This window comes from Epinephelus moara, chromosome 2, assembly GCF_006386435.1.
Source record: "Epinephelus moara isolate mb chromosome 2, YSFRI_EMoa_1.0, whole genome shotgun sequence".
NCBI classification, from domain to species: Eukaryota; Metazoa; Chordata; class Actinopteri; order Perciformes; family Serranidae; genus Epinephelus; species Epinephelus moara.
The window spans coordinates 17,241,394-17,258,155 of NC_065507.1; the positions used below are offsets into that span (position 1 = coordinate 17,241,394).

At 43.4% G+C, this 16,762-nt stretch overlaps 1 protein-coding gene across 2 annotated transcripts in view; it reads left to right on the top strand.

Moving 5' to 3' along the window:
• The first annotated feature begins 205 nt into the window (after window positions 1-205).
• LOC126409051 (probable E3 ubiquitin-protein ligase HERC6) overlaps window positions 206-16,762 on the top strand; it is an 18,928-nt gene continuing 2,371 nt past the window's right edge. Inside the window, exons 1-21 of one of the 2 annotated variants that reach the window (XM_050074938.1) lie at window positions 206-461; window positions 1,517-1,667; window positions 1,754-1,830; window positions 2,057-2,284; window positions 3,272-3,363; window positions 3,459-3,586; window positions 3,669-3,823; window positions 4,202-4,260; window positions 4,430-4,521; window positions 4,618-4,677; window positions 4,815-4,911; window positions 6,339-6,519; window positions 6,679-6,830; window positions 7,993-8,109; window positions 8,251-8,349; window positions 8,500-8,661; window positions 13,392-13,532; window positions 14,129-14,295; window positions 15,029-15,095; window positions 15,345-15,415; window positions 15,719-15,902. In XM_050074938.1, coding sequence (XP_049930895.1) covers window positions 242-461; window positions 1,517-1,667; window positions 1,754-1,830; window positions 2,057-2,284; window positions 3,272-3,363; window positions 3,459-3,586; window positions 3,669-3,823; window positions 4,202-4,260; window positions 4,430-4,521; window positions 4,618-4,677; window positions 4,815-4,911; window positions 6,339-6,519; window positions 6,679-6,830; window positions 7,993-8,109; window positions 8,251-8,349; window positions 8,500-8,661; window positions 13,392-13,532; window positions 14,129-14,295; window positions 15,029-15,095; window positions 15,345-15,415; window positions 15,719-15,902 — 2,700 coding nt within the window. In that variant the 5' untranslated portion in view covers window positions 206-241. The remainder of the gene's footprint in view (window positions 462-1,516; window positions 1,668-1,753; window positions 1,831-2,056; window positions 2,285-3,271; window positions 3,364-3,458; window positions 3,587-3,668; window positions 3,824-4,201; window positions 4,261-4,429; window positions 4,522-4,617; window positions 4,678-4,814; window positions 4,912-6,338; window positions 6,520-6,678; window positions 6,831-7,992; window positions 8,110-8,250; window positions 8,350-8,499; window positions 8,662-13,391; window positions 13,533-14,128; window positions 14,296-15,028; window positions 15,096-15,344; window positions 15,416-15,718; window positions 15,903-16,762) is intronic. The other variant, XM_050074946.1, reaches the window with a different exon arrangement.

The following is a 16,762-nucleotide window of genomic DNA, read 5'->3' on the forward strand; positions in this document are numbered from 1 at the left end:
CTGTGCACTGCTTGCTTTTGGTCCAAAGTAAAATAAAAATCCACCCAGTAATAAACGTGTGCATCGTGTTAGACATTTAACTAGACCTATTCAACATGCTGCAACCCCAGACTGAGTGGCTTATGTGCATAAATTCGACTGCGATACTGATACCTCCGACAGCACTTGAAGGCAGCACTAACTGGTATAAAACCTCATTAGCACAGACGCTGTAACCACATCAGCTGATTGCAGTGGAGACATGGTGCAGCTGTATTGTTGGGGAGACAGCTCCAGTGGACAGTTTGAGCCACAGAGAGCCCTCAGCCCGGCGTCCTGGACTGTCCACGGGACCATCACCTCCATCTGCTGCGGGGACCAGCACACTTTGTTCCTCACCAGGGATGGAGGAGTGCTGTCATGTGGACACAACGCACAGGGACAACTTGGGCGAAAGAAACGTAAAGATGGGAAGACACCAGGTAGGCAGCAGAATATTCCGACATAAGAAGAAATAAGTAAATAAAAGTGTAGTTAAGCTATTAAGTTTTAATGTTATTAGGCCAGTATTTATTTATTTACTTTAAATATTACTTCAAAATTGTTAAATATAATGCAGTGGTATCTCATTTTCTTTGGTTCTTCTTCACAAGAACAAACAAACAGAACGAAACTATGATTTATGAGGAACTTTAACTGTGTTTACTTGTCTAATGAGTTTATTTATCGCATCCATCGACAGCTATGAATCACCACCGCACATATTACACAAGCTCATAAACGGAGCTAACTTTCAGTTTCGTTTACTGTCGGTCAGTGAAGGCAACGAAAGTTAAAGCGCGTTATTGTGCGTTGAGTTCAAGTGCAGATGGGAGGGTTGGACATCCAGGAGAGTGGTGCATTCAGGGTTTTACACGGTAAAATAATCCTGCATTCCTCCTGCAAAATGACACACATGATTATTATAATATAATTAAACTTTTAAAGGTAAAAGTACTTATTATGAAGAGTTATTTTCTTGCATACAGTTTTAAAATTATAATGTTGAATTATTATTATTGATGCATTAATATGTAATTAACATTTTGTTGTAGTAGGTTGATGTTGAACTCAATTTAACTACTTTTTCATGCACTGGTGTTGGATTGTTTAATCTATAACAGTGCATTATATTAAGACGATCTTATGCTGTGATGTGAAATCTTCATGTGAAAAGTAACTAGAAATCATAGCTGTAAAATAAATTCAGTGGAGTGGAAGTATTAGGTAGCATGAAATGAAAACACCCAGGTGAAGTAGGGTGGTACGTAGGTGCTTTATACCACTGCAGTTGAGTACTTACAAGTGGCAGCAAAGTTTTTAAATGCTGTGCCTCTTTATTTGTATATGAGATGTCTGTCTACTTTCAAGACATACATGGTCTTTCTTTCAGTTTCAATCAATTAAGGCTGATTAGTGTAGTGTTAGATTGGAGTTATCAAGGTTAGATTGTTCCACTTCACATCCCAGTTTGTGATTCTCTGTCCTCCTGCGTTAGGTCATGTGGAGAGGCTGGGCGATGTGGTGTCCATAGCCTGTGGTCAGGACCACTGTCTGGCAGTGTGTGCATCTGGGCAGGTGTTCTCCTGGGGGGCGGGAGAGGATGGACAGCGAGGCATTTCACCACACCTACTGAACAACAAACCAAGGCAAGATCTCAGTTTATAGATGTAACTCTGAAAGTCAGCAAATCTTTGTTCATTATTTAACGTATCATTGTCTCATCGACATGCAGTCAGGTGCCGCTGCCACTACAAATACCGGTGATTCAAGTTGCATGTGGGAACTCCCACTCCCTAGCACTGACTAAAGGTAAAACAATAAACACTGTGATGACATCTGTGTGTGTTTATATGGAACAGTGCACGCTCTAGTTATGTGTAAAGCAGTATTGGTTTCGATTTTCATATCTCACTTTATCTGTGCCATCCAGTTTTTCCATCCCTTGCAGGCACGATAAAGCGCTAAGTAAATCATCTTAGTAAAAGTATATTTAAGAAACAGACTTACTTTTTCTCAATTATTTTCCACTTTACAGGAGGTGACGTCTTCTCGTGGGGTTTGAACAGTCATGGCCAGCTGGGTCTGGGGAAGGAGGTGTCGCTGCAGTACACACCCGACCTGGTGACCGCTCTGACTGGCGTAGCAGTGACTCAGATTTCAGCTGGAGGGAGCCACACTCTGTTCCTCACACTCCCAGGCCTGGTGTACTGCTGTGGGGCCAATAAATACGGCCAGCTGGGGGTCAACAGGGTGGATGAGAAGGGTACTAATACTTTAACACAGTCACAAACTCACTTGATGACATTTATGCCTACCAAGGACTAGAGGACTTTTAAAAGAATTGTCTGATGCCCTCTCACATCTAAAGACAGCGCTAGTTTCTAGTCACACACTGTAAGATTTTGTAAAGTTAGGGGATCTTGCAGGGTCACTATTTGCAAGACTACAACTAGATTGATTTTGAGATTAATTCCCTTCCTGTTCTTGGTGGAAAATAATACACCAAACTCCCTTTAAGAAACATTAGATATTAACGATTCATTACGTGTCTGCAAACACACATAACTCTAGAAACACAAGACAGACGGAGTCATACGTCGACAGTATTCTTGTCAATTTGGCACGAGTATAATCCATAAAGATAAACTGTATTCCTGTACAAGCTTTACATTTTGGATGTTTGTTCAACTCGCTACGAGCCTCCATTGGTGAGCTGTGCTATTTTAGTCAAAGGAGACGTTCCCGGCATTTCTGTGGATGCCACTTGACACACAACACCCACCCAAACACAGTTGCAGACCAAGTACACCTCCTCATGGCAACTTGACTCCCTGATGGCTGCAGCCGCCCCAGCAGGATAGTGTTCCATGCCACGCTGCAAAAAATGCTCAGGAGCGGCCTGAAGAACGTAAAAAAAGAGCTCAAAGCTTCAACCTGACCCGCAAATTCCGCAGGTCTCAGTCAGATCGAGCATCTGTGGGACGTGTTTGAGTGGGTGATGTGTGTCAGGTGGCATCCACATGAGGTTTCCCAGCAGAACAATTTTTACCATCTTCGTTTGGATTAGGTAAAACAAGAAGCTGCGACTTGGAAGATGAGTTAAAAATGTTTTTCATCGTGCTGTAAACTGAATATTTTTTCATCTAGATGTTCAGACGAGTTTTTGGGGATATATATTTCATCTAAATAAGCAGATCTCATATGTGTTGCCTTTTTAAAATGAGTGTCTTCTTCATATGATCTTCAACAGGCAGGTTCAACATCTGTCAGGTACCTGCCCTCAGAGCTCTGGGTGTCTCCTCCATCAGCTGTGGGGAGGCTCACTCTGCTGTGTTAACACAGGTACAAAATCTCCTGACTTCACTCATCATTAATTAACACGTTGTAAAGATAATTACAGTCTAAGATATTGTTTCATATGATGGTGTCATTTCTAGGATGGCAAGGTTTACACTTTTGGAGAAGGAAGCCATGGTCAGCTCGGTCACAACTCCTCTGCTAACAAAGACGGACCTACACTGGTCGCCGGTTTGGACGGACCTGCCTCTCAGATTTCATGTGGCAGGTAAAAACTAGGAGGGTTTTTCGGAAATACTTTTACATCATGACGTTTCTCATTACATTCATAATTGTGTCTTGTCTCCCAGGCGTCACACTCTGGTTCTGAGCTCCTCTGGCCAGCTGTGGGCTTTTGGCAATGGGGCCAAAGGTCAAATTGGGACCGGGCAACTAGAGGACAGCCTGTCTCCCACTCTGGTGCAACTTCCATGGACCACTGACGGTGCAGCAGACATACCCAGTGGTATGTATGGGTAGTGTGGTGTTAACTGGATTTTACTGAGGTGTATGGGGTGGATCTGTCTCTGACCTTCCTCGCATTTCTCCTCTTAAACTTATAATTATCTCAGGAGGTGCATGTTAGACAGTAACATGGCTGCCAAAGACTATGAGACTAAGTTTTGACTTAAAGATGCTCCTCATTCTTGGACAGTCCCTGAGAAATGTTGTAGTTTACTGCCTCAGTTGGCAGTAAATATTCAGTTAAATTAATATTTATGTAATATATTCATTTGAAAAGAAACTCCCTTTAATGTTGTTTTCTGTTAGTAGAAGGTGGTGTAAATTAGGAAGTTTAAATGACATTTGTAAGTTTGTTTTTATTGTCTTTTCTTTGTTTAAGCAGACCGGAAAATATCTGCAGGGTGGAATACAAACTTTGCTTACACTTCACCTACGCAGGTAATGTGTTCACGCATTTAAAGACTCATTTTTCTTATAGAATTTCACAGATTTTTGTCTGTCCTCTTGCATCAAAAAATGTTCAAATTAATTTTAAGTTTAATGATGAATTTGTCATGTTTGTTATGCTGTCTGGCTTTAAAGTTAAATCTAATGTTTGTCTTGTCAGGGTTTGGACCAAGGACAGATAACTGGGCAGCTTGATGAGACAAAACTACAAAAATGGCTGTCAATGAAACATGGCAACGCAGAGGCAAAAAGGTTCTTATCTTTTAAATGTACTATTGTTGTAACTGTGTAAGTGCACATACAAATCAGTCTCATATATAGTAACACATCCCTGTTCTTATTCAACAGAGAAATATCCTCGATGTTTCTGACAAGTTCAAGTCTTGTTGCAAGTTTCACCAAGGCTGAGTGAGTCCTTTTTCTATTGTTTGACTGTTCAGTTGCAAACTCAGATATAATGTTAAGATATGAAACTAAGCTTCAGAATTAAAAGGTGATCTGAATGTATTGTAATTTATTCATATTGCTTTTGCTTTTGGTGTTAGTGGGCCTCCATTAACAGCAGGTGCCTTAACTGTGGACCTTGAGGCAGCGAGCAGAGTGTTCGACCAGATGCTGGAAATACCATGGATCAGACAATCAGTAAAGAACATTAATTTAATTATGTTCATGCATCACTGAGATAATTTGTTCTTTTGCTTCAGATATACACTCACTGGCCACTTTATTAGGTACACCTTGCTAGAACCAGGTTGGACCCCCCTTTATAATTCTTCATGACATAGATTCACCAAGGTGCTGGAAACATTCCTCAGAGATTTTGGTCCATATTGACATGATAGCATCACACAGTTGCTGCAGATTTGTCAGCTGCACATCCATGATGTGAATCTCCCGTTCCACCACATCCCAAAGGTGCTCTATTGGATTGAGATCTGGTGACTGTGGAGGCCATTGGAGTACAGTGAACTCATTGTCATGTTCAAGAAACCAGTTTGAGATGATTTGAGCTTTGTGACATGGTGCGTTATCCTGCTGGAAGTAGCCATCAGAAGATGGGTACACTGTGGTCATAAAGGGATGGACACGGTCAGCAACAATACTCAGGTAGGCTGTGGTGTTTAAACCATGCTCAGTTGGTACTAAGGGGCCCAAAGTGTGCCAAGAAAATATCCCCCACACCATTACACCACCACCAGCAGCCTGAACCGTTGATACAAGGCAGGATGGATCCATGCTTTCATGTTGTTTACACCAAATTCTGACCCTACCATCTGAATGTGGCAGCAGAAATCCAGACTCATCAGACCAGGCAACGTTTTTCCAATCTTCTATTGTCCAGTTTTGGTGAGCCTGTGTGAACTGTAGCCTCAGTTTCCTGTTGTTAGCTGACAGGAGTGGCACCTGGTGTGGTCTTCTGCTGCTGTAGCCCATCTGCTTCAAGGTTGGACGTGTTGTTGGTTCAGAGATGGTCTTCTGCAGACCTTGGTTGTAACCAGTGGTTATTTGAGTTACTGTTGCCTTTCTATCATCTTGAACCAGTCTGGCCATTCTCCTCTGACCTCTGGCATCAACAAGGCATTTTCACCCAGAGAACTGCTGCTCACTGGATATTTTCTCTTGTTCGGACCATCCTCTGTAAACCCTAGAGATGGTTGTGTGTGAAAATCCCAGTAGGTCAGCAGTTTCTGAAATACTCAGACCAGCCCGTCTGGCACCAACAACCATGCTACGTTCAAAGTCACTTAAATCACCTTTCTTCCTCATTCTGATGCTCACTTTGAACTATTAGGTCGTCTTGACCATGTCTACATGCCTAAATGCAATGAGCTGCTGCCACGTGATTGGCTAATTAGCTATTTAGGCTAACAAGCAGTTGAACAGGTGTACCTAATAAAGTGTCTGGTGAGTGTAAATTGACTTAATGAGATCTAGTCTCCCCTTACCCCACCACCCCTGTCATGTGTAGTGACCTACCAGGCTCTAAACCCTTTTGGAGCACTGATTTATTAATTTACAAATAAATGCTTGCTGTGCAATTTTATCTTATCGATCTCTTTTCCATGCAGATAAATCTTACACCACTGATTGGGTTGCTTTTGGCTTCAAAAAATGCCCTGAAATCACCAGAGATCTTACCGATTCTGCTGATGTGTCCCCTTCTCCAAGAGGAGTCTCATGTCATGACTGATGTGTTGGGGTTGGCTATCATCATTGCAGATCTGCATGAGAAGACTCTGGAAACACTGAGTATATAACAGCAGACACTAAATTTTATCCAAAGTTTATATTTCCCTCAACCTAATTTTAAAATGTACAGTATAAAACCATACAAGTCATCAGTGGATTAAACTGTTGTATGAAAATGTATAAACCATATATCATTAACTCTGTGTTTGTTGTTTGCAGAAACCATGTGGTCGTCCCTGACACCCTCCATACTAACGAAGCACATCCTGGTGTTCAGGAAGGCCCTGTCCTTCATGCTAAAAAATGGCCTCTTGGTGACTCACAACCCTGGAGTCAAATACCTGCTGGAAGCTCTCAAGCTCCTCTACAAAGTCAGTGCTCTGTGTTTGTATTTCAGTAGTTAGTGAGTTTAGTGTCAGACCTACTTCAGTTTTTGAATTTGTCATCAAAGATGAAAGGGAATCATTTATTGTTGGAATAGGCTCATAAAGACAGATTTTGACTCTTGATGTATGTTAAGTCTGGACCATAGCTGAAAACAAATAAGTCCATAGGGTTTAGAGAGGTTTGATTGAACTTAACATTTGTGACAGTTTACAGAACTGCTCACTTATAACACTCAACAAAATAACCGGCATTGACTAAATCACTGACAAACAGGACAGCTCCTGGTATAACAACAATGTAGAGATATATATATATATATATATATGATCACCTGATGATGCTCCATTATTGTAATATTAGACCAAGTATTTACATAATACTGTACATTCACATTTGTAAGGTGTTTGCATTCCAACAGAAAACCATCACTAACTAAATCCCATGCACCACAAACAAAGACAGACCCCTCACATCCTCAGACACATGATACAGTGAAACTTACCTTTGATATGAATTAATTAGGCTTTGACAGCTATACTTTTGTCTGTTTCATGGACAATCTAAGTCGTTGTCAAAAGGTGCTGCTTTAATAGAATTTTAAATCTAGCTTGTGTTCATCTGTCCGTCCCATTCTTGCAATATCTCATGAACGCCTTGAGTTAATTCCTTCAAATTTGGCACAGATATCCAATGGGCTCGAGGATGAACTGAGAATTAGCATGTATGCTAAAACTCTCAAGCAGTGCATCTGGTTTGTCCAATGTAATTGTGATGTCCATACATAATAAAATCTAATAATAATAATAATAATTAAATTTTGGTGATCAAAGGTCAAAGTCACTTCAACCCCACATCCGTCCTATTCTTGTGAACACATGAGGAAATTTCTTCAAATTTGGACTCAAGGACGAACTGATTAGAATTTGGTGGTCAGGGCCACTGTGACCTAGCACAACATGTTTTTGGCTGTATCTCAAGAATTTGTGCACACAGATGTCTAACGCAGTAAAATAATGAACTGGTGACATTTTATATCCAAACGGTCAAAGGTCGACTTCACTGTGACATCATAATGTTCTACAAAAACACTTATATATAGTGTATAGTAGTATATAGTGTTTTTTTAATGTATGTATTTATTCACAGGCTAACAAAGCTGGAAAGTCCTACAAAGTCCCACTGAGCACCTTTTACGTAGAGGAAATCAGTGGTAATGTGCCCATCACAGACGTCGCTCTTTGGTGGCGTTTTTCTAAAGTGGAGGTATGAACACGTTACACACAGTATGCCACACTGTGTTAAATTGTTTTATAGGAACAGTCAGTCCTGAATGCTTTTCATTTTCAGTTGGACTGCTTATTACTGAAATAAGTTATTGTAAGTCATTGACTGTTTTTCTTAAAGGATGATGAAAACACACCCGCCATTTTCTGCCGCTACCCATTCCTGTTCACTCTGGTTTGCAAGATGTCCGTCTTTAACATGTTTGCAACTGTAGCAAAGGTACAGTATGTGTAAAAATAAATTGTTTCTTAATTTGAGCATTCATATTAAAGAATATATATCTTGTACTCTATAATATTACTTTAAAATTGTTTTCTATCTGTGAGATATTTATAAAGAGATTTTTAACGAAGGGTTTTGAAATTACAGGAAGCACAACATTTCATGCATCAAATGGCTTTAATGCATCCTGAAAAAGACTCTGCCCCAGCCCCGATCTTCCAGCTAACTCTGAGACGAGCTCATCTGGTCGAGGACACCTTCAGACAGCTCGGTGCAGCCGACCACTGCGCCTTCAGAAGGGAGCTTTTGGTAAGTACGCTTAAAACCGCTGGTATGGGTAGAACATCAACAGCACCAGATCCTACACTTCCCACAATGCAACTTGAAAGCATCTGTTCCATTGCTCTGCAAGAGAACTCTTAACTTTATGTGTAAAATTGACTGAGTGCTCCTTGAGCAATAAGTCAACTACAGTGGACGTTTGATGTTATATTTAATTTTCCATTAAAAATATACGGACATAAATGCCTGGACACATGCCATTACCCAATAGAAACAAAATGTTTTATTGTAATTATTATTAGGTAAATGTAAAATTTTATCGACTAAAGATTAAGATTGGCTGTCGATGGTAGAAATAGAGGACTGTGTGAAGGTGAGCTGTCAGAATTAGTAATTAAACATATGTAGTTAACCTGTTAACTTAGGTTCGGGAGCAGAACCACGCCTCAACCACACCTGCCAAGCCTACTTATGCCGGGTCAACCCATCCTACCCCGTTTTTCTCAAGATTTCTCAAGCTCAGACAGACCACACGTCTCGCCAAACGCTTCACAGAGAAAACTTTCATTCAAACAAAGACAAAACGTAAAGATTGTCTAACGTTACCTACCATGATCTGGTACTGCAGATCTACCCGACCGATTCAGACGGCGACCCGTTCAATGATCTGTCCGACACCGGTCCACCAGACTCGCAGCAGCAACCAGAATGCAGCCAAACACGCCGGCGTGGTCGCCTGCGTTCAATGGTCAGTGTACCTCAGTCCCGGCGTCTCCATTCCAGCTCCGCCAACGAGATCTCTCCAACTCCGACTCGGACCGCGGGGGTCTGCAGATCTCAGGCCTCCGCTCCTCCTTCAGCGAGGACCAGANACCGCGGGGGTCTGCAGATCTCTCCTCCTTCAGCGAGGACCAGACACTGCGGGCACGGGCGTAGGAGCCAGCTCCAACCCTCTCCTCATCGGCAGCCGATCCCATCGCCTAGGCTTCCAGCTCCCGGCTCTTCACCACGGCGCACCCGCTGTGTGCCCTCATCCGCGAGCCGGCAGTCTCCGCGTCCTCAAACTGAGCCCAATATCAGAGACCGGACCGTCACTCACCTCCAACGTTTCCTGCAGAGCGAGGGCATCCCATTCCACTGCAACGGCAACAAAACCACACTTTTTCAACTGGATTCAGCCTCTATCAATGCAGCAACAGACTCCATACCTCCCGCTCTTCCGGCTTCTTCACCCGTGCCACCATCTGCCGGTATTGTCAGGCGTGACGTCACAGGGCCGTTGCTGCCTCAGCCACAGCCTGCATCATCAGCCCCCTCTGGTGGGGGCCAGGTTGTATGTCCCCCTGTGCCTGCTCCCTCTGTTCCTGAATTCTCTCAGATGATTTCAGCTTGCTTTTCATCCCTGTCTTCGCAGGCTTCACAAAATCCCTGTGCACACACATCCTTTCATCCCATCATCCCTTCCTCTCCCCCTCCCCACCCCCATCCCTTCCCCAACACCCAAATGTATTTTCTCATCGTTCTGGCAATTTCACCCTCGCCACAGCAGCACCACCTGTCCAGCCAGCTTTATCTGTTTATCGCCCTTCTCCTGTCTCTCCTGCACTATGCCAACAGATTCTCACTGGTAATTACGTAGATTTAGCCCAGCTTCTTAAGCCATCAGTCATCAACACTAATCAGCTCAGGGAAGTGCAGACAAACTTCGGCTCCGTGCAACTCCGCCACTCACTACCCTCACAGTCTAAAGACCTAACCCCCACAGAATTTGCCTTCACTTTTTCTCTCTACCGCAACGTCATCCGTTCTGCATTTCCCACACGGAGAGCAGAGCCGGATGATTATTTATCTATCGTACTCGACATGGCCCTACGTTCGGAGTGACAGGGTTTTACAGTTACCACGTGCACTTCGCTAACCAAGCAGCTGGCAGCATACAGCAATTTGACATCACCAGCGCACTCAAAGTTTTGCCCATTCATCCTGACTTCTGGTGTTTTTTCAGCGTTTGCTGGAAGGGGGCATATTATTTTTCTGTGCGCCTTACCTCTGGCTGCAAAAGCAGCCCTAAGATCTTCAATTCTTTTTTAGAAGCCCTATGCCCTATCCTTACTAACAACCACAGGCTCCCTTACATTCTCCATCTTCTCGACGATTTTCTTGTCATCACTCCACCATCCTCACCTCCTCGCCACGGGCTCAATACGCTCACTAACGCTTTCTCTGAACTCGGCGTCCCTCTTTCCGAGGAGAAAACATCAGGACCCGGCACTTCCATTGAGTTCCTTGGCAACACCCTGGATTCAATTTCCTTCCAAGCATCTCTGCCCTTGGAGAAAATACAGCGCATCTCTCTGCTTCTGTCAAATTACCCTCTAGCAGACAGATGCACCAAACGCCAGCTGTTAGCCCTCCTTGGCCATCTCAATTATGCCATCCGCATAATCCCTCAAGCTAAATCTTTCTTGTCCATCCTTTTGTCTCCCTCAGAGTCCTGCTCTCCTTCCTCTGCGCTTCACGAGCTGTATCCCATTATAATAGCTGCCATTCTTCGGGGGCACGAATGGTCTAGGAAGTCCATACTTATCCACTCCGATAACACCGCAGTCGTAGAGATCCTGAACAAGGTCGATCTCGTTCTTTAGCCATCATGCAGTTCCTGCGCAGACTCACCTTATTCTCAGCTCAACACCAGTTCATCCTCCGGGCAGCCCACGTTCCCAGTCATTACAACAGCATCGCTGACTCATTGTCTCGCTTCTCGTTCCAGAAATTCAGATGCTTGGCCCCAGAATCGGATCTTCACCCAACACCTATCCCACCGTTTTCAGCCACAATATTCAACTAGCTCCACAGCCGTCAAACCTCTGTCATGCTTTACAAGAAGCCATCCTTAACAGTCTTGCCCCAAGCACACTCTCAGCCTACCTAACTGGCTGTAATTGCTTCAAGGCATTTCACTCCACCTACCAACTACCTTTTCCCTCTCTGGACATCATGTCCATCTGCAATTTCATCACCCATGCTCATTCCATCCAAAAAACCATCCAGTCCTACTTAGCAGGAATCAACTTCTTCATCAAACTCGTCACTGGCTTCCATTGTCCTACAACCTCCCATTCTCACGTTACTATGTTAATAAAAGGCCTGCGTAAACAGGAGCCGGCTCTCCCAGCTAGGCGCTTGCCACTCACATCAGACCTTCTCAGCCTCTGCTTTCGCACCCTTCGTTCAGGCTACATATCTCCTATGGTTGACCGAACCCTAGAATCCACGTTTCCACTGGCTTTTTGGGATTCCCGAGGTGCTCTGAATTTGCCCCGACTTCACCCGTATATAATCCTTCTTGTCACCCCAGTCTATCTGACATAACCATCTACACTGCTGACTCACTCATATTCACGCTCCGAAGGAGCAAAACAGATCAGTCGGGAGTTTCTTTCCCTATCTACTTATTCCGCGTCGAATCCTACCTCAACCCATACGAGCCACTGACCAAATACATCAGCTCCAGGTATGCTGCTAAGGCATCACCTCAACACCCACTCTTTCTCACCGAAACAGGAAAATGGCCAATCAATTCTGGTTCCAGACACACTTACACCAAGTCCTACGCATTTCAGGCGTATCTCCAGAACTCTATTCTAGCCACTCTTTCCGCATTGGTGCAGCATCCACAGCAGCCAGACTAGGCATCTCAGACCAAACCATTCAGGTCCTAGGCCGCTGGTCATCCCAGGCATATCGCTCCTATATCCGCAACAATCTTGACGATCTCCGTCAAGCTCATGTTCAAATCAATTCAATTTAAATATGACTCTTTTGGGGGCCAGTGATCAGCTCGGGTGGATATACATGCCTGAGACACTGAGTCTCCCTCTGCCCGGTCTTCATTACATCCTCCCAGACCAGCCTAACAGATGACATCTTCCCTCTACCTCAACCACATCCATTCATCTATTCTCAACATTCAATAACTCCTGTATTTCATTAAACCTTGAAACGACATATTGTTGTGGCGTGGTTCTTGCTAGTGAAATGTAGTTAACCTGTTAACTTAGGTTCGGGAGCAGAACCACGCCTCAACCACACCTCTAAGCACCTGCCAAGCCTACTTATGCCGGGTCAACCCATCCTACCCTGTTTGTCTCAAGATTTCTCGACCCACCCTTCCCTTCCCTTCATCCTTCCATCTTCCAACCTCATCCCTACCCTCAACCCTTCATCCCTCATCCATTCGACCCTCGACCCTCAACCTTCATCCCTCAACCCTTCATCCCTTCATCCCTCAACCCTTCATCCTTCATCCCTTCATCCTCTCATCCCATCATCCTCCTACCTCATCCCTACTCTCATCCCTTCATCCCCTCATCCCATCATCCTCCTACCTCATCCCTACCCTCATCCCTTCATCCCCTCATCCCTTCACCCCTTCCTTCCTATTCAATCCGGTGCACACCTCTCCCATGTCTCATTCTAGGCACGTCTGTGGGCCAGTGATGTGCTCGGGTGGATATACATGCCTGAGACGAAACCCCCACACTGAGTCTCCCTCTACCCGGTCTTCATTACATCCTCCCAGACCAGCCTAACAGATGACATCTTCCCTCTACCTCAACCACAATTCAATAACTCCTGTATTTCATTAAACCTTTAAACGACATATTGTTGTGGCGTGGTTCTTGCTAGATAAGTAGTAATTCTCTCACAAAGCCATTGGCTACAAGCAAAAACAAGTATTATTTTTTCCTTCCTAGGTTAAATTTCTGGACGTCAATAAGGTGATGAATGTCAACAAAAAGGACTTCTTCCTGCATGTGTTTGATGAGCTGATGGCTCCCGAGTCTGACATGTTCATGTACAACGAGACCAAGACTCTGGCCTGGTTTCCTCCCAAGGTAAGACCAGTACATTAAAAAGAAAAGTAAAGGTGCAGCGTGTAGGATTTAGTGGCTTCCAGCACTTACATAAAAACCTCCTCTCTATCTTCAGTGTTTGGTTTGTCCTTTCTGGGCTACTGTAGAAACATGGCGGTGTAATGTGGGGGGTGTGATGCCCCGTTTTACATTTTGTAAGATAAATAAAGACATACTGTACATTTTACCTCATCCTGTGAAAACATGGGATGGTAAATGGTAAATGGACATGCCCTTGTATAGCACCTTTCCAGTCTTCCGACCACTCAAAGAACTTTACACACTACAAGTCACATTCACCCATTCACACACACATTCACTCACTGGTGGCCGAGGCTACCATACAGTGTGCCACCTGCTAGTCAGTAACCATTCACACGCACTCACACACCAATGCAACATCTGTCAGGAGCAATCTGGGGTTCAGTATCTTGCCCAATGATACTTCAACATGCAGACCGGAGGAGCCGCTGATCGATCCGCTGATCTTCCAATCAGTGGACGACCTGCTTTATCTCTAAGGGTCAGTCACTGAATTGTACCAAATCCTAATCATGCGTTTGTCATCAACCAAACAGCCAAAAGTGGACGAGAAGACTTACTTCCTGTTTGGCGTTCTGTGCGGCCTGGCTCTCTTCAACCACAACATTATCCACATGCCCGTCCCACTGGTTCTCTTCAAGAAGCTGCTCAGAGTCAAACCCTCACTGGACGACATGAAGGAGTTTGAACCTGTCATGGCAGAGTAAGATTTAAAAATGATGCTTCTTTTGTTGTATTGCTGTTTCAATCTACAGCTATTTTAAATGAACAAAAGTACTTTTTTGCTTTACTGCACAAAGTTAAGTCGTCTGTTTGGTAGTTTTGAGTTATAACACTTTATAGATGACATCTGCAGGTCACAGCTGTGTCAGTAACTCACCCCATGTTACACTGGATTTGTGAAGAAAGCTATATTTCTTGCATGCTTACACTGTGAACGAACAATCCAAAAAAGATTTCTGATGAATTGAAGTAAACAGTGGCTGCATAAACACAGACATGGACAAATAGCACGCATGGGCAAGCACATAAGTTTGAACTTTGCTGAATGGAATGCACGAGCAGAGATCAAACCATGCACTTGCCCGTGCGTGCTACTCGTATGCGTGATCGTTTCAAATAATAGTATGGTTTTAGCAAAAGTACATGTGTTTGGGAAGTGCTGAGCATACAACTGGATAAATGAGACTTGGATTAAACTGCACAAGTTGTGTGAGAGTTGGGTCACGGATGTTTTGATGTAGCATTGCTGTTGTTAAACCTGCCGTCCTTTCACACCAATTCATCAAGAATTTCCTCTGTTTTTTGGATTCTTCGTTCACCATTGAGGCATGCGAGAATAACCCGGGGTTAGTTACTGATATACAACTGCTCATTATGTGTGTGTGTGAAGTATTCCTTCAAATTGATCTTTTGTGTATTCATTGTGTCTTCAGGTCTTGCCGGTGCATGCTGGAGGACTACACTCCCGAAAAAGTACAACGCTCGGAGATTACTTTCACTGTAGGTTTCCTTCAATCACAGCCTTCCTGACTGCTGGTGTTATTTCAAACTTGTACTTAGGGCTGAGCAATATCCATATTATATTAATATCATGATATGAGACAAGATAACGTCTTAGATTTTAGATGGGCTGCATTACAGTAAAGTGCTGTAATTTTTTGACTGATCCAGCTGGTCTGTTATTTGCCTTTACCCACTTACTACAGTGCTACAATATTCTAATCTGGCTGTGATCACCATTCCTTACAGGTGCCCTGGGGTGGTGAGGAAGTTGAGCTCGATCCAACAGAACCTGGAAAACCTGTCACAGCATCGAACAAGTATGTTTATACAGAACTGCCATATGTATCAATCTGCACAGTGCTCACAGCAGCACAGATTTAGAGTTTGCCTCACAACCTTCAAACGTCTTATAGTTCAGTCAGTCTGTCTCTTTGGTATCCTCCCAACTTTGTAGTTATTCATCCTCATGAGTTAAAACTGTCAGCCTGTAGAGAGCAGTGCACCAATAATGTCCTGCCATTCAGGATTTCGTGTGGAGTCACTCTTGGATTATATAAGCAAGGTCTCTGGACAATATCAGCACTCAGTTTGTACAATTTTAAATTATTTTTTCTTAATAGAAAAGAGTTCGTCGACGCCTACATCGACTACGCCTTCAACAAATCAGTGGAGGGAGTGTTCGAAGCGTTCAAGCAAGGGTTCTTCAAGGTGTGTGACATCGACGTGGTGGAGTTCTTCCAGCCTGAGGAGCTGCAAGCCGTGACGGTGGGCCAAGAAAACTACGACTGGGAGGTGTTCAAGAAGGTCTGCTGAAAACCAGGAGAAACTTTTGACTTTAAAATCTTGAAGAGAGTCAGAAATGCACATACAGACATTTATCTTCACAGTGATTTTAAAGTCAAATATTCCAAGTTTTATATTGACTTTTGTCCAAAGAAATCATTTCAGACAAGAATACAGTATCAGAGTATCGTGTATTAGCTCATTTGTCTGTATTTTACATTACTCCCAACAGTTTTTCAATGGATACCATACATTCTCAGTTTGTCAGAGACTTGAAATCTGAGTTCTGGACTAGTTTCTACAGTAAGGCGCTTGTGGGGAAATCACTCAAGTCTAAAGCTACCAAACAGCAACAAATTTCATATTGTGTTTTAGATTTTCTGGCAACAATTTTTATGAATTCATTGCTGTTTGGTAGTTTGGGAGTTTCCCACAATCACCTAAACTAGTCCATACCCAATGAGTGCACAGTTGCCCACGTACAGTTTCACATGGTGTGTGTTTGGGATACAGGGAAATTGCAGATTAAATAGTCAACTGAACCCATTAATAATAATAATAACAATACATTTTATTTAAAAAGCGCTTTTCAAAGTTCTCAAAGTCACTTTACAGAGACAGTTCAAACACATCAAATAAAACAATAATTTTCAGCAAAGACATCGAAGACAAAGAGGAATAGTAATGGGAGTGAAAAAACAAGGAAATATGTAAATGAATAAAAGTAGCTAAACATTAAAAGCAGAACGGAACAGGTGAGTTTTGAGTAGTGATTTGAATGATGGGAGGTCAGTGCAGTCACGGATGAGTTTTGGGAGGGAGTTCCAGAGGGTGGGGGCAGCAACAGAGAAGGCTCTGTCCCCCCAGGTTCTGTGCTTGGT